This window comes from Cervus elaphus, chromosome 8, assembly GCF_910594005.1.
Source record: "Cervus elaphus chromosome 8, mCerEla1.1, whole genome shotgun sequence".
Lineage (NCBI taxonomy): Eukaryota > Metazoa > Chordata > Mammalia > Artiodactyla > Cervidae > Cervus > Cervus elaphus.
In genome coordinates this window covers 11,433,804-11,447,265 of record NC_057822.1, presented here as the reverse complement: position 1 = coordinate 11,447,265, position 13,462 = coordinate 11,433,804, and the positions used below count along the sequence as shown (strand labels likewise).

The window sequence follows — 13,462 nt, the reverse complement described above, 5'->3', positions numbered from 1 at the left end:
AAAGAGCAACTGTCTTTTAATTTCAAGGCCGCAGTCACTACTGGCAGTGATCTTGGAGTACAAGAAAATAAAATCTGTCACTGTTTCCATTGTTTCCCCATCTATTTGCCATAAAGTGATAGGACTGGATACCATGATCTTCATTTTTTGAACCTGAGATGTAAGCCAGCTTTTTCACTCTCCTCTTTCACTTTCATCAAGAGGCTCTTTAGTTCTTCTTTGCTTTCTGCCAGAACAGTGGTGTCATCTGCATATCTGAGGTTATTGGTATTTCTCATGGCAATCTTGATTCCAGCTTGTGCTTCATCCAGCCCGGCATTTCACATATAAGCAGGGTGACAATATACAGCTGTGACATCCTCCTTTTCCAGTTTGGAACCAGTCTGTTGTTCCATTTCTGGTTCTAACTGCTGCTTCTTGACCTGCATACAGATTTCTCAGGAGGCAGGTAAGGTGGTCTGGTATTCCCATCTCTTGAAGAATTATCACTATACCCCTGTAACATTTTCATCATTTTATATATAAAAGAAACTGAACCTCAAAAAAGGCTACTTGCTTAAGGTCACATAGCTGTTAAGAAATAGGGTAGTCACAGAATTCAAGCCCAGAGCTCTTGTTCTACTCTCCTAGAATAATAATTTTGTCAAACACACTCCAAACTCAATGCCTGGTAATCTATTTAATAGGTTTTTTGGTGTATTTTCAATTCAGAAACCTCATCTTCTTTCTACACAGTACTCTCTGCTCTCTCTTGTCATGGCATTTACTACACTGAATTGAAACACTCTGTGTGCTAGTCTCCACTATGAGACTATGAACTCTCTAAGGGTAAAGAATAAAGATCAACTTACTCATCTTTGTGTTTTCACTTTTGGCATAGTGCCTGGCATGAATCTGACATTCAATGAATGTTTGCTGAATAAATGTATACATACATTGCTACATCAAATACTACCAAAAAGAGAGTCGCTCCCCCCCCCCCCCATTTAGGGTAGTTTATTTTAATTCAGCAAATACTTCCTTTTATATAATGAAGCATTGTGTTTAGTCACAAGTTATGCCCAACTTTTTTGCAAACCCATGGATTGTAGCCCACCAGGCTCCTCTGTCCCTGGGATTTCCTCTGAAGAACACTGGAGTGGGTTGCTATTTTCTTTTCCAGGGAATCTTCTCGACCCAGGGACTGAACCTGAGTCTCCTACACTGGCAGGAGGATTTTTTTTACCACTGAGCCATCAGGGAAGCCCAATGAAGCATTATATGCCAATATATCCTCTTATTTTGATGCAGTGGATATAAATATGCTATCCTACAAGTAAACACACTGGATGCAACTGAAATCTATACCATAGATATTAAACATTCAAAATAACTCTTTTTTGGTGGGGGGATAAATTAGGAGTTTGGGATCAACATATACACACTACTATATTATACAGATAAACAACAAGGATCTATTATATAGCACAGGGAATGATACTCAGTATTTGGTAGTCATTATTTCTTGGTTTTAAAGCAAATGACAGAAGCATACAGAAATATCTTAATGTCAATAATTAAGTTTTTTTTAATAATTAAAAATTTTTAATTGAGTGTAATGTGTAGCCTGATGGTTTATTTGAAATTAGAATTGAAATGTTATTTTCCCTGACTTTTCTTTCTGTACACTGTTCTTTAGTGCTAAGTATGACATAAAAAATACAAATAGAAGAAAAAGATATTATGGTTTTCTCTCTTGAGAGCCATTTATAAAGAGTCAAGTTTATCTATGAATGACATGGGATAAGGTCTGGCATTTGCTTCAAAATAATCTAGGAAGTAGTAGGAAAGAGTGGGTGGGGATACAGATGAAACAAGATTGGCATTGGGGGGATAATTATTGAAGCTAGGGTTTGGTACAGGGGGAGTTCATTATATTATTCTCTTCACTGTGCTATGCATGCAATTTTCATTTTCTTAAAAAGGCTAAATGACAACAACTAGTTGGCTCTCCTTTCAACACAAGTAATCATTTGTCTGCTAGATTTTAAGTTCCATTAGGACTGGGACTAGAACTACTAGTGGTTATTCCCAATGTCTATATGAAGGGTAAGCACACAGGAAATGCTTGGCAAATGAACAGAGGGGTTAAGTATGTGGCCTCAGGGAAAGTGAAGGAGATGAAACTTCCTTCTGTCTTCTGTTTATCTGATAACAATCAGGCTCCAAAGATGGTTCTCTGTGCTCCCTTTCTGGGCTTGATTAGAACCAAGAAAATGATCAGCTTCAAATCTTTAATCTTCTAGAGGAACAGACCCACAGCAGGTAGTTAGGCAATTCCATGTGGAGGTCAGTCAGGGTACCTCTTCCTGGTAGGGCTGGATTTAGCCCCCTAGGGCAATCACAGAGCCTCTTGTAAACACAGGCTCCTATTCCTTTCTCCCTCCTTCCACCATACATAGAAAGATGCTCTGGGAATGTGGAGGCCGTGTTTTTCAACCCGAAGGAGGAGAATTAGATTCATTTTGTCTTGCTTAAGATGATCTCACCTGAGCTAAAGAAAAGACTGCCAACCATACAAAGAAGGGAATTTCAACAGCAGGCTTAAAATAGAAACATGCATAAATAATTCATTCTTGAAAAATACTGAAGTGAGAACAATACCTGAAAAAGGTGTGATGCTCTACACAGACTTTCCATAATTTCTTAGCTGCTCGGTAACTGGGAAGTTTGAATCCGATAGTACTTTCATACTGTTCTTGCTGTAAGTATACAAATAAACATGGAACACAAAGTATTATTCAACTGCAATGATACCGGACCAGAGAAATACAGTGCTACAGAGGAGATCACTACAAATAAAAAGAATGTTACTAGTCTAAGGACATAAAATAGCACTTGAAATTTTTTCCTACTTAACAAAAGAAATTTATTCACTGAGAGTGATTTTTCAACTTATATTATTTACACATCTTATTTTGCTCAGAAACACACAGGCATACATACACCGTACATTTTCTGAGACATAAATAAGTCATGTTTTGATCATCCAGACACTGCTCTTCCTGCACTTAGGATACTAGGCTACCCAGTAATCAGGGGCTAGGATAACAGATGGTTCTTCCAATCAACCAATATTATTATGCAGTCATTTTTAGAAATAGGAACTAAAGATTGTGGTTCAAACCAGATTCTTGAATTATTAAATATCTTTTTTTTTCTTTGATTGATCGCTAATTTACCTAGATAACCTCTTTGACTGAAGCAAACCACATCTTGCAGGGCTACTGGAAACACTGTCCCGCTTCTCTTGCCTCTCTGTTTCTGCCTTAAGCACGCTTTATACGATGGAAGGAAATTGACATTAACTTCTAGTGCCTATTATGGCCAATAGCACTGTGATTGGATAGTATCATCTGTATTTTTACACATGAGGAAACTCATGTGTAACTGAGATCAGAGAAGTTACTTGCTCAGTCTCACAGCTATTAAGTGGCAGAACCAGAATTTCATGGTTTCCCCTACACCACACTACTAAATCATCTATTGTAGTCATAATATTACATTACACTTCTCAAAATCCTCCTGTTGTTCTTTATTGCTTTCTAAAGTAAGACTTTTGAATTTTTAGTATATATTACATAGTTAACATTTAAATAAACAAAGGACTTCCCAGGATGGGAAGTCCTTCCCATATATATATGGTGTGTTTTTTTTTTCTGCCTTCCAACATAAAAAAGGTAAGCCTGCAGAGGGACAGACTCTTCTATTCTCTGTTCCTAGCCCCTAGAATAGTGTCTGACACAAAGGATGCTGTCAGAAAACATTTGTTAACTGAATGACTCTTGTATTTGGAACTCTAACTTTTGCTAGGCACAGGTAAATTATTATGGTCCTAAACAAATGCTTCAGTGATAATCCTTACCCAAAATTTTAAGGCTGCACATTCAGTATTTCCATGCTGAAACAATGAGTCATTTTTCACCAGTAGATGGTGATATACACACAGAAAAGCCTCTTTACATTAGTAGGGTGCTTTTCTGTAGAGAGCTTTTATAGCTGTCATCTCATTTGATCTTCAAATCAACTTTGACAGAGCAGGTACTATCCCCCTTGAGTGATAAAGAATGCCTGAGATCTGTCAAGGGTCTTTTACTTAGTAGGTGGCAGAATAGGTATTGGAAGTTTTTTTTAAATTTAACTCCTACTTGAACAAGTTTCTGCTATACCATGACAGTGCTTTAATATAAAAGTTAAACTTAGCCAGCATTGGTATATCCTGAAAATTGACTACCAACTAATAACTGAGTTATCTGGTACAAAGTTGAACATCCAACTCTACTATGAATCTAGAACTTGACCCTGGAACACATTTCCAGTCACTATCAGAAACTACACATACAAATAAATTTATTTATATAAGGTAAGGGATTTGTGGTGCAAAATGCAAGTAATCTAACCTCACAGTTTAAATATCTCATGCTACTTAATTTAAAAATATTTTCCATCAAGTTTTCACCTGGAGTAAACAAGGAACAAGTTTATTAATCCAAATTTCACTTATGGCCTTGGTGTATTTGCTTATATGAAGAGAACTGCCCAGAAAACCAACAACAGTAAAGGAAAGAAGCAGCAGCATGGGACTGGTTACTTTAGGAAACAAAATACCAGCGCCTAAATAGTTAGCTGGAGAGAGACCTCAGAGATGACAGCATGGAAAACAGGCATGAAGAGATGTTTTAGACACCATCTGTGTTTGATTCAGGAGGAAAGGGGATCACGAGCTCCGTATGTACCTCTCCAGGTCGAATCTTAATGAAAAAGCTGCTACGTTTGTAAGAAATCTTCAGCACTTTGGGCCAAGGAAAGCGGTTAATTCTCAGCTTTTCTTTGTAAACCAGAAGACCACTAGAGCAGACACCTAGGATGATATCCACACCCTCCAAGTCCTGAGGAAAAAAAGAGAATATCAGTCTTGAGCCAAATGCTCAACTTAGCCGACTTGTATTAGACAATCTGAAGCCATCAACAACACAAAACAGTTACAAAGTACACATTGAAAATTAAAGCTTAACCTAACAACCATAACCCATGGAACTATTTGGTCTATGTCGAAATGTTGTTACTATACCACGTTTTAAAAAATCAATGTTATTACCTATCATAAGTATCTTTACAATTCCAAATGAGACTCCTAAACTCTATTTCTATAATCTGCTCTAAGGAAATAATTCAAATCACAGAAAAAGCTTTACACATGATACTGTTCAGAATGTTTTAAGAGTGTAAAACTGTATATAACCTAAATATCCAAGCACTAGGGTTAAATTTTGTCCATCCATATAGTGAAATATGATGCAGCTATTAAAATAGTTAGACTAGAATTTGGAAGATAAATGGGAAAATAACTATGTTGTTAACATTAAGTGAAATAAAGCAGGAAAAAATTGCATATGTAATTTGATTTCAACAATATAAAAGGTTTTCACAGAAGAAAGATGTATACAGCAAAATGTTAATAATGCCATTCTGTAGGTGGTACAATTATGAGCAATTTTTTATTTTCGTTTTCTACACTTTAATTACAATAGACACGTATTGTCTTTTAAAAAGCATTCAAATGTCAAAAACTAACACATGTATGCACAAAATTCAAATAATGCAGAAATGCATAAAAGTTAAAAAATCTACTCTCATCTTTCCATACTCTTTAACTATAACCAGTACTAATTTGATAATTTCCTGAATTATCCTATTTTCTAGGCACATACAACTATGTGTGCATAATACATATATGTACGCTGTGTGCGTGCTAAGTCACTTCAGTTGTTTCCCAACTCTTTGTGACCTTATTGACTGTAGGCTGCCAGGGTCCTCTGTCAAAGGATTCTCCTGGCAAGAATACTGGAGTGGGTTGCCATTTCCTTCTCCAGGGGATCTTCCCGACCCAGGAATCGAATCCACGTCTCTTATGTCTCCTGCATTGGCAGGCGGGTTCTTTACCACTAGCACCACATGGGAAACCCCAATATATACATACATACATATAAATATTTATATATATATATCACCTTTATAATGAGGAAAACAACTAGAAAAAAATTAAAATTCAGTCCCTGAGGGTAGAAACTATATCTAAATCATTTCCCTATCACCCCATACTGCTATTGACAATATGCTTGTTAAGTGTTTATATTGAGTTTGTTACCTGCCCATATTATTAATCACAATTGATTCAAGGAAAATAAATTTCACCTGAGTTCATCTCTACAGCTGACTATTTATTTAGGTAAGTAATAAAAACCCGACACTACATGCTTCTAAACGACTCCTTTCCCCAAAATGAGTACAGAGAAACATATCAGTGTCTACATGTGCTATGTACAGCACAATGGAGAGAAAAAGAAATAATATTCAGCTTCAACTCATTGACTACATAACACAATTTCTCAGAAGATGCCCCCTTAAGTTCTTAAAGCCTGTGGGTACAATTACATCGCTCTTTTAACTGGATGTTTTGAAAAAATCATTTGCTTTACAGCATTTGGCAAAGGAATATGCTGCCTGATTCCTCATGCATTCCTGATAACTACTGAATTGACACGAGCCTCCAGCAGAAATTGAGAAGCAAAACCTAACCAGTTCAGTTCTGGACCTAATCTGATCTTCCTACCATCTACTTTTGAGAGTCATAGAAGTTACAATACTCAGCCCCAATCAATCCAGAGCAACATCAAGAAAACTCACTAACATACAAAGGAATCTTATTAAGGTTATTAGAAATCTAAATAAGGAAGAAGCTTCAGATACAGATATTCAGGTTGGGAGAAGCCTGAAGGTCACTTTAGTCCAGTTACCACAAAATGTTTGAAGGTCCTTTTTCTAAATTGCTACCAAGTGATTATTCTGCCTAACCTGGAATATCTCCAGAGAACTCTGTCCCTTCTGAGATAGCCCATCCCACCTTTGAAACAGCTCTGTTAGACAAACTGTCCAACTGAGCTAACAGTATCTCCCTGCAGTTTCCAGTTTACCTGCTCCAGTGTTACATTCTGGAGGCCCAGTAAAACCTCTACTTTACACACTAATCCTTGAAATCCATAAAGACTGCTATTATATCTTCCCTAAACTTTCCCTTCTGTGGGTTAAGTATCCCTATTCTTTTGCCCGTTTCTCACTGGACATGGGTTTGATTCACTGTACATCCTAGTTAAATTTCTCTGAATGAACCTCCGATCACCCCTTGAGTCTTTTCCCTCACAAGTTCCTCAACCTCCCCAGTCATTTCAGTAGCTGAAGATGACAGAAGTCAAGCGACATCCTGTCATTATTCATTGTGTTAGACTGCCTTGGGTTGAATGGGGATGAAAGCTCAAGTTTCCAATTACCTAACCCAGTGGTTCTCAAGTGAGCTATCTGTGTTCCTCCCGTGTGCATCAGAATCACCTGGAGAGCTTGTTAAAACAGATAGCTGGGTCCTACCCACAGAGTTTCTGATTCAGTAACTCTGGGATGGGAACTGAGATGAGCATTTCAAACAAGTTCCTAGACAATGCTAAATGCTGGTTCAGAGACCACACGTTGTGAACTGTTGCCTTATACCAGTGATCCTCAGATTCAAGCATGAAGGAGAATCATTTGGGATATTCATTAAATCTGGAGACTAAGCCTCTCCTTCACAGTCAGTCAGTGTATCTGGGAGGAGCTCAGGAATCTGTATATTTAACAAATACCCCAGGTGATTCTGAGGTAGGTGACTGGCTACGAAACAAGCCTCACTGTCACGCTGCATTTGCAAATGTATCTGCATTTTAGGAAGTTATCATTTCTTCTGCTCTTGGCACTATATCTTTTGATCCTTACAGTTGCTTGGGTGTGAAACCTCGTTCTGTTGGTGGAATTGCAAACAGGCAATTCAATTCATACACTTAATACACTTGACTGTTCAACTAACAGATAACATTCTAACAAGAATTACTATCTCCTCTGAATGTTTTGTAATACACTAGGTAAAGGTTGGTACGCGGTATTATATGACACAGGTCTGATACATGCATATTAATAAGTTACCATTACCTTTGCTTTATGAAGGTCAACACCATACATAGACAACTTTTTGGCATTCTCAAGAAATTCCAGGTCAGCCTGAGCTGGAGTCATGGACCTTTGATAGAAGAAAAAAAAAAAAAAACTTTCAGTGTCACAGTGTCAATATTTAAAAGAATAGCATTTGTATATCACTTTTACTTTACATAAACATATAAGCATATACATACCAATAGGTATGTAGATGTATTTCATGGTCCTAAAAATAGAATATTATGTATGGAAAAGGACTCTTATCACTACCTGTGTCTAAATAATTGAAATATGCCTTAGAAAAAGAGCTCTTGGAGAAATAAAAAGGTACCAAGAAGCTATTAGAAGAAAAGTTTTTTTAAAATCCTAAAATTCTTTAAAACTGCCTAATCTACCATCAGTTCTGCTCCTCCCTCTTCTTAGCCCTTTTCTTCAACACACATAAACTCCTCCCACTAATTTATCTTGCCAAGGAGGTGACCAAATTAAATCCTCTGAGGGCATGATACAGTTTACAATATCCTCTTAGCTGCCCTTTTCTCTCCATATCCCTGAATTGAGTTATTATGGAAATTAAACAGGAGGGCAGCTGAAGTTGCTTAACTGGGGATTCTTAATGGGGACAGACTTCATGAAAAGAAAATTTCTGGTAACAGATGGTGTCCTGCCCACTGATCTAAACAAAATAAACTGGTTAATAGAAGCATGTAGATAAAAGGGCTGCCTCTCTGTTATTAAGATATCTTCATTACAAAGCAGATAATGAATTAAATTTGTTTGAAAACAATCAGCCTCATAGTCTAAACATTCACTATGACAGTCTTTCCTCCTCCTTTATAATTTTCTTCTCTTTTGAAAAGTGCTCATGAGCTAGACTGAGCTTTATTTTTTATTTATTTTTTTTTAGACTGAGCTTTAAAGAAAAAGATATTACTCCTAGTGCTGCACAATTCAGAACCAATCAAATAGAACTTCATAGTAACAATAATGCAGCCACACCCCCAAAGAAAAACCACCTTAAATGCCTGTTTCCCAAAAGACTGCCTGCCTCAAGCTATAAAAAAGCAGTGGTGACCTATTCATTTAACAAGAGAAAGTCTCTTTCAAAACCATCTGTCTTTATCCTCATTAAAAAGAACAAAGGAGGACTTCCCTGGTGGTTCAGTGGTTAAGACACCATGCTTCCAATGCAGGGGGTGTGAGTTTGATCCCTGGTTGGAGACCTAAGATCCCACATGCTGCCTGGTGCAGCCAAAAAAGAACAAAAGGTTCCTTGGAATAACAACCCCCCCCCCCCCAATTAAAAAAAAAAAAAAAAAAAAAACCTCAGGAAAGAAACTGCATACTTGTTAATGACTCAGCACCCCTGAATAAAACCTTCTTTCTGCAAGTGCCAAAATATCACACCTGAATGCTATTACTGACTAAAATTGAACACACAAAAAGAATGGGAAAATAAGCACTTGAACAAGCAATTCTGCATGCTCAAGTCATTAAGACCATCTCAGGAAAGTTTCATAGTCTTCTTCTCTCACTTTAATTATATACGTTTCTAGTTAAGGTTACTCCCATATTCTAGATTTGGGGTATTTTGTTTTTGTTGTTAGTATTACTGATAGCTTGAAGTTTAGAATTTGAAGCTGGAATGGAGTTGGAAGATTATGGAGTCCAACACTTCCATTTTGCTGATAAACAGGGCTCAAGGGATTACATGATCATGGGCAAGTTATGACTCTTAGTTTAAGGCAGCAGGCTTTAGCCAGGACCCAAGTCACATCATTAGAGCTGGCTCCTGCATTTAAGAGTGTGACATCAATCTCCTATAAAGTAAGAACTGTAATAATACCTACTTCCTGAGGCTAGTATAAGAAATGATTTCTTCTTTTTTAATCTTTGGATGTAGCTGGAGTATGTGTGTGTACTTATTTACATGTCTATCTATCTATCCATCCACCCATCCATCGAAAACAGTTTTTGCTGAAACTTGCAGTTTTAACGCAATACCATAGGAGTCATTTTAGTTTCCTTCTCACTGTAATTTCTATCTCCCTTTACTGACAGTCAGAAACTTGACTCCCATTATCCTTAATACACTAATCTGATCAACCCCCCTGCTCCCCGGTACATAACCAATCTCTACTTCCTGCCACTGACTCCTCCCTGACATGGATGCCCTCTTCACTGGCTTAGACGCTGAATTCCCCATGCTAGGCTGCTCCCCACACGTGTCCTCCTTACCTCACTCAGATTCTGACCCCTGGTGCTAGGCTACCCCTTCCACAGACATCATCTTCACCCTGCTCAGGATTCAACACCTGTATCAGGTACCACCCCATGTGGATGTCCTCTGCAGGCCCTACTCTTACATGGATGCCCTTCTCACTCTGTCCTGCCTCTGATAACCACAGCCACGTGCCCACCTTTCATCCTATTTGAGCTCTGACTTCTCCTGCAAGGCTGGCCCCCTACAACGAACACTCTCCTCACCTGTTTAGGCCCCGATATCCCCAACCAGACTGTCTCCCAGCATGGATGACTATCTTGCTCTATCCCACCTAATGGCTTTAGAACACAATTGTTTCAGGCAACTTTTTCTGATTATAAAAATCTACATTCATTGTATAAAATTTGGAAAATATCATTAAGAGCATAGAAAAAAAAAAAAAAGAACAAAGTTTCCCATAATCCCACCAACCACCTGTGCATGTAAATGCAATTATATTTTACAAATAAACCACCAATTAAACTGAATTATTTTCAAGTTAACATTTTAAAGATTATGGTTTTTCCAAGACTCTTGAAAGTAGTAACAATATAGCTAGGAAGAGATTAGACAGCTCTAAATTATTAGGAGACTGTTCTGAATTTATTCAGTACCACTTAATAATTTACTATTTGAAATTACTGCACCTTACAAGAAGTACCTAACCAGAAAGATTTGGCACAGGTTAATTTTTGATCATTAAAGAGAGAAGTTATAACAAAGTTTCCCTGTATTTATTTTGAGCAAGCGGAGTCAGGATACAGAGCCACTCAGAGAGTTCCAGTGTTAAGTGACAGCCTTTTTCCCTTTTTTTAAATGGTAAAAGCTTTATTCAGGAAGCCAGCAACCTGGGGAGACGGTGAATTAATGTCCTAAAATCATCTCCACATTGCCCGTTAGGAGACAGAGGTTTTCAAGGCATTGTGAGGGAGGGGGCTACAGGCTGCATGATCAGCTCATGCACAATTCTCAGGTTGGCTGGCATAAAGGCCAAGTTTCAAGCATCACCCATCTTCTGGATTTCAACCAATTTGGGGTCCACATGCTTGCAAGTCAACAGTTTTCATTTGTTGGGGGATGTGACAGCCTTTTAATAACATTGTTGCATCTCCAAATTAAAGACTGTGGTTTCAAATAATTACGTAGCAGACAACTGACAATTTTACATTACCTTCCTAGTCCCCATAAATGGAGGACAATTAGTTTTAAACCTTGATTTGCTAGTGTAAGTTTAATGTGAATTATAGCTTCACAGCTTCTGTCTAGGCAAATAAAGGGCCACTACTAAGGATTCCATGTATGTAGGCTGTTTTCTATTTATCTGAGGAATGGGATCAACGCATAGTAAATGCGTCTGCCTCAGCAGAAGTCTCTTTGGACTGGTTAAAACGTCACATTGTTGGGACATAATTAAAATTCCCATTTGACTTTCTGTTTGTGAGGACTGCCAATCTTTCCAAAAAGGAGCAAGTAAATTCCAAGATGACAGACCTCTAAATTTTCTAACCATGGAGATACATTACTGTTCAATTTCTATCCATACGCCTCACAGAACATCAACTGGAACATATCCATCTGTCCTCTGAGATTGTTTCACCTATTTGGATTTAAAGTCAGTTCCCAAGAGCAGTTCTCTAAACCCAGACTCACACTTATTACTGGCAAAATGGAATAAGAATTATTATTATCCTAACAAATATTGGAAATTTTACTATATACTAATCATTGTGCAAAGCACTTTACATGAATTTCTGATAAACAATCACAAAACTCACAGTATCATCCTTTTGTTTCAGATGAAAAAATGGAAACTTGGAGAGCTTAAGTAACTAGTGTGCATGTGTGCTACAGTTGTGTCCAACTCTTTTCGATCCTGTAGACTGTAGCCCGCCAGGCTCCTCTGTCCAGGGAATTCTCCAGGCAAGAGTACTGGGAGTGGGTTGCCATGCCCTCCTCCAGGGGATCTTCCCAACTCAGGGACTGAACCTGGGTCTCCTGCATTTCAGTCAGATTCTTTACCATCTAAACCACCAGGGAAGCCTGGGAAGCCCTTAAGTAACTTACTAAGGATCATAAAGCTAATAAGGAATGGAGACTGAATTCAAAGTAAGACAGGCTGACTCCAGAGCCCAGGCTTTTGCCTTAGTGCTTAGCTCAGTGGTTCTCAAAATTTTGACCTCAGGATCCCTTCCCTCTCAATAATTACTGAGGACTCTAAAGAGCTTTTATTAAATGTGGGTTATTTCTATCAATATTTACTATAACAGAAGGTAAAATTAATACAATTTGAAACTACTGATTAAATCTTTAAAGAATAACAATAAAAAACTCATATTTTAACAATTTTTTTAAAAAAAATAACAGCATTTTCCCAAACTGTTGTAAAGGAGCAGCATTGTTTTCCATATTTATAAAATTTTTTTAATGTGTGACTTAGAAGACAGCTGGATTCTCCTGTCTTCTAACTACTTCTGAATTCAATCTGTTGCAATATTTGAATCTGGTTGTAGTATAAGAAGAAACCTGAGTTCATACAGATATGTAGTTGGAAAATGAATTGATGATTAAAAATATTCTTCTTTGATACTTACTACACTAAAACTCAACAATGGCAGTTTCCTAAGGGGGTTTCCAATGTGAAATCTGAAGACATAATGGTGAACTTTTGTAACCTGTTATATTAAAATCCATTGGCCTATCTTGCATTTCGAATGGACCTTTTATAGTTATGCATGATTTTATAACATCATATATTTCACATCTGAAAAATATTCGTTGACTAATCCAAATCCTTCAAATGCTAACACATTTCATTGTACAGTATTAAAAGAAGAGAATCACATGCATTAGAGTCATCACCAACTCCATCAGAAAAGTCTTTTAAGTATTTGGAGCCTGTCAAGACCATGATGGCAAATAGAAGTTTTACAAAATTCTGATTTTCTCTTAAAAGCTTGAATTTTCTCATTAGCAACAAATAGTTGTTTACCAACCCTTAAAGCACTGGCTCATTTCATTTTTTTGAGAAAATGTATGCCAAACAACCAAATCTGAATAATCATAGTCATTAATCATAGTTATTTTTTCAAGTGAAAAAGGTGTTGCATTAAAAAAAAGTGACTAATTCAGCTGAGAACGTAA

At 37.3% G+C, this 13,462-nt stretch overlaps 1 protein-coding gene across 13 annotated transcripts in view; it reads right to left on the bottom strand.

Moving 5' to 3' along the window:
• Window positions 1–13,462, bottom strand: part of EPB41 (erythrocyte membrane protein band 4.1) — a 178,563-nt gene that overhangs the window by 60,496 nt on the left and 104,605 nt on the right. For all 13 annotated transcript variants that reach the window (XM_043909494.1, XM_043909499.1, XM_043909497.1 and 10 more), the window contains exons 8-10: window positions 8,056–8,143; window positions 4,776–4,928; window positions 2,644–2,741 (exon numbers count right to left, since the gene is read on the bottom strand). In XM_043909494.1, the coding sequence (XP_043765429.1) occupies window positions 2,644–2,741; window positions 4,776–4,928; window positions 8,056–8,143 (339 nt within the window). The remainder of the gene's footprint in view (window positions 1–2,643; window positions 2,742–4,775; window positions 4,929–8,055; window positions 8,144–13,462) is intronic.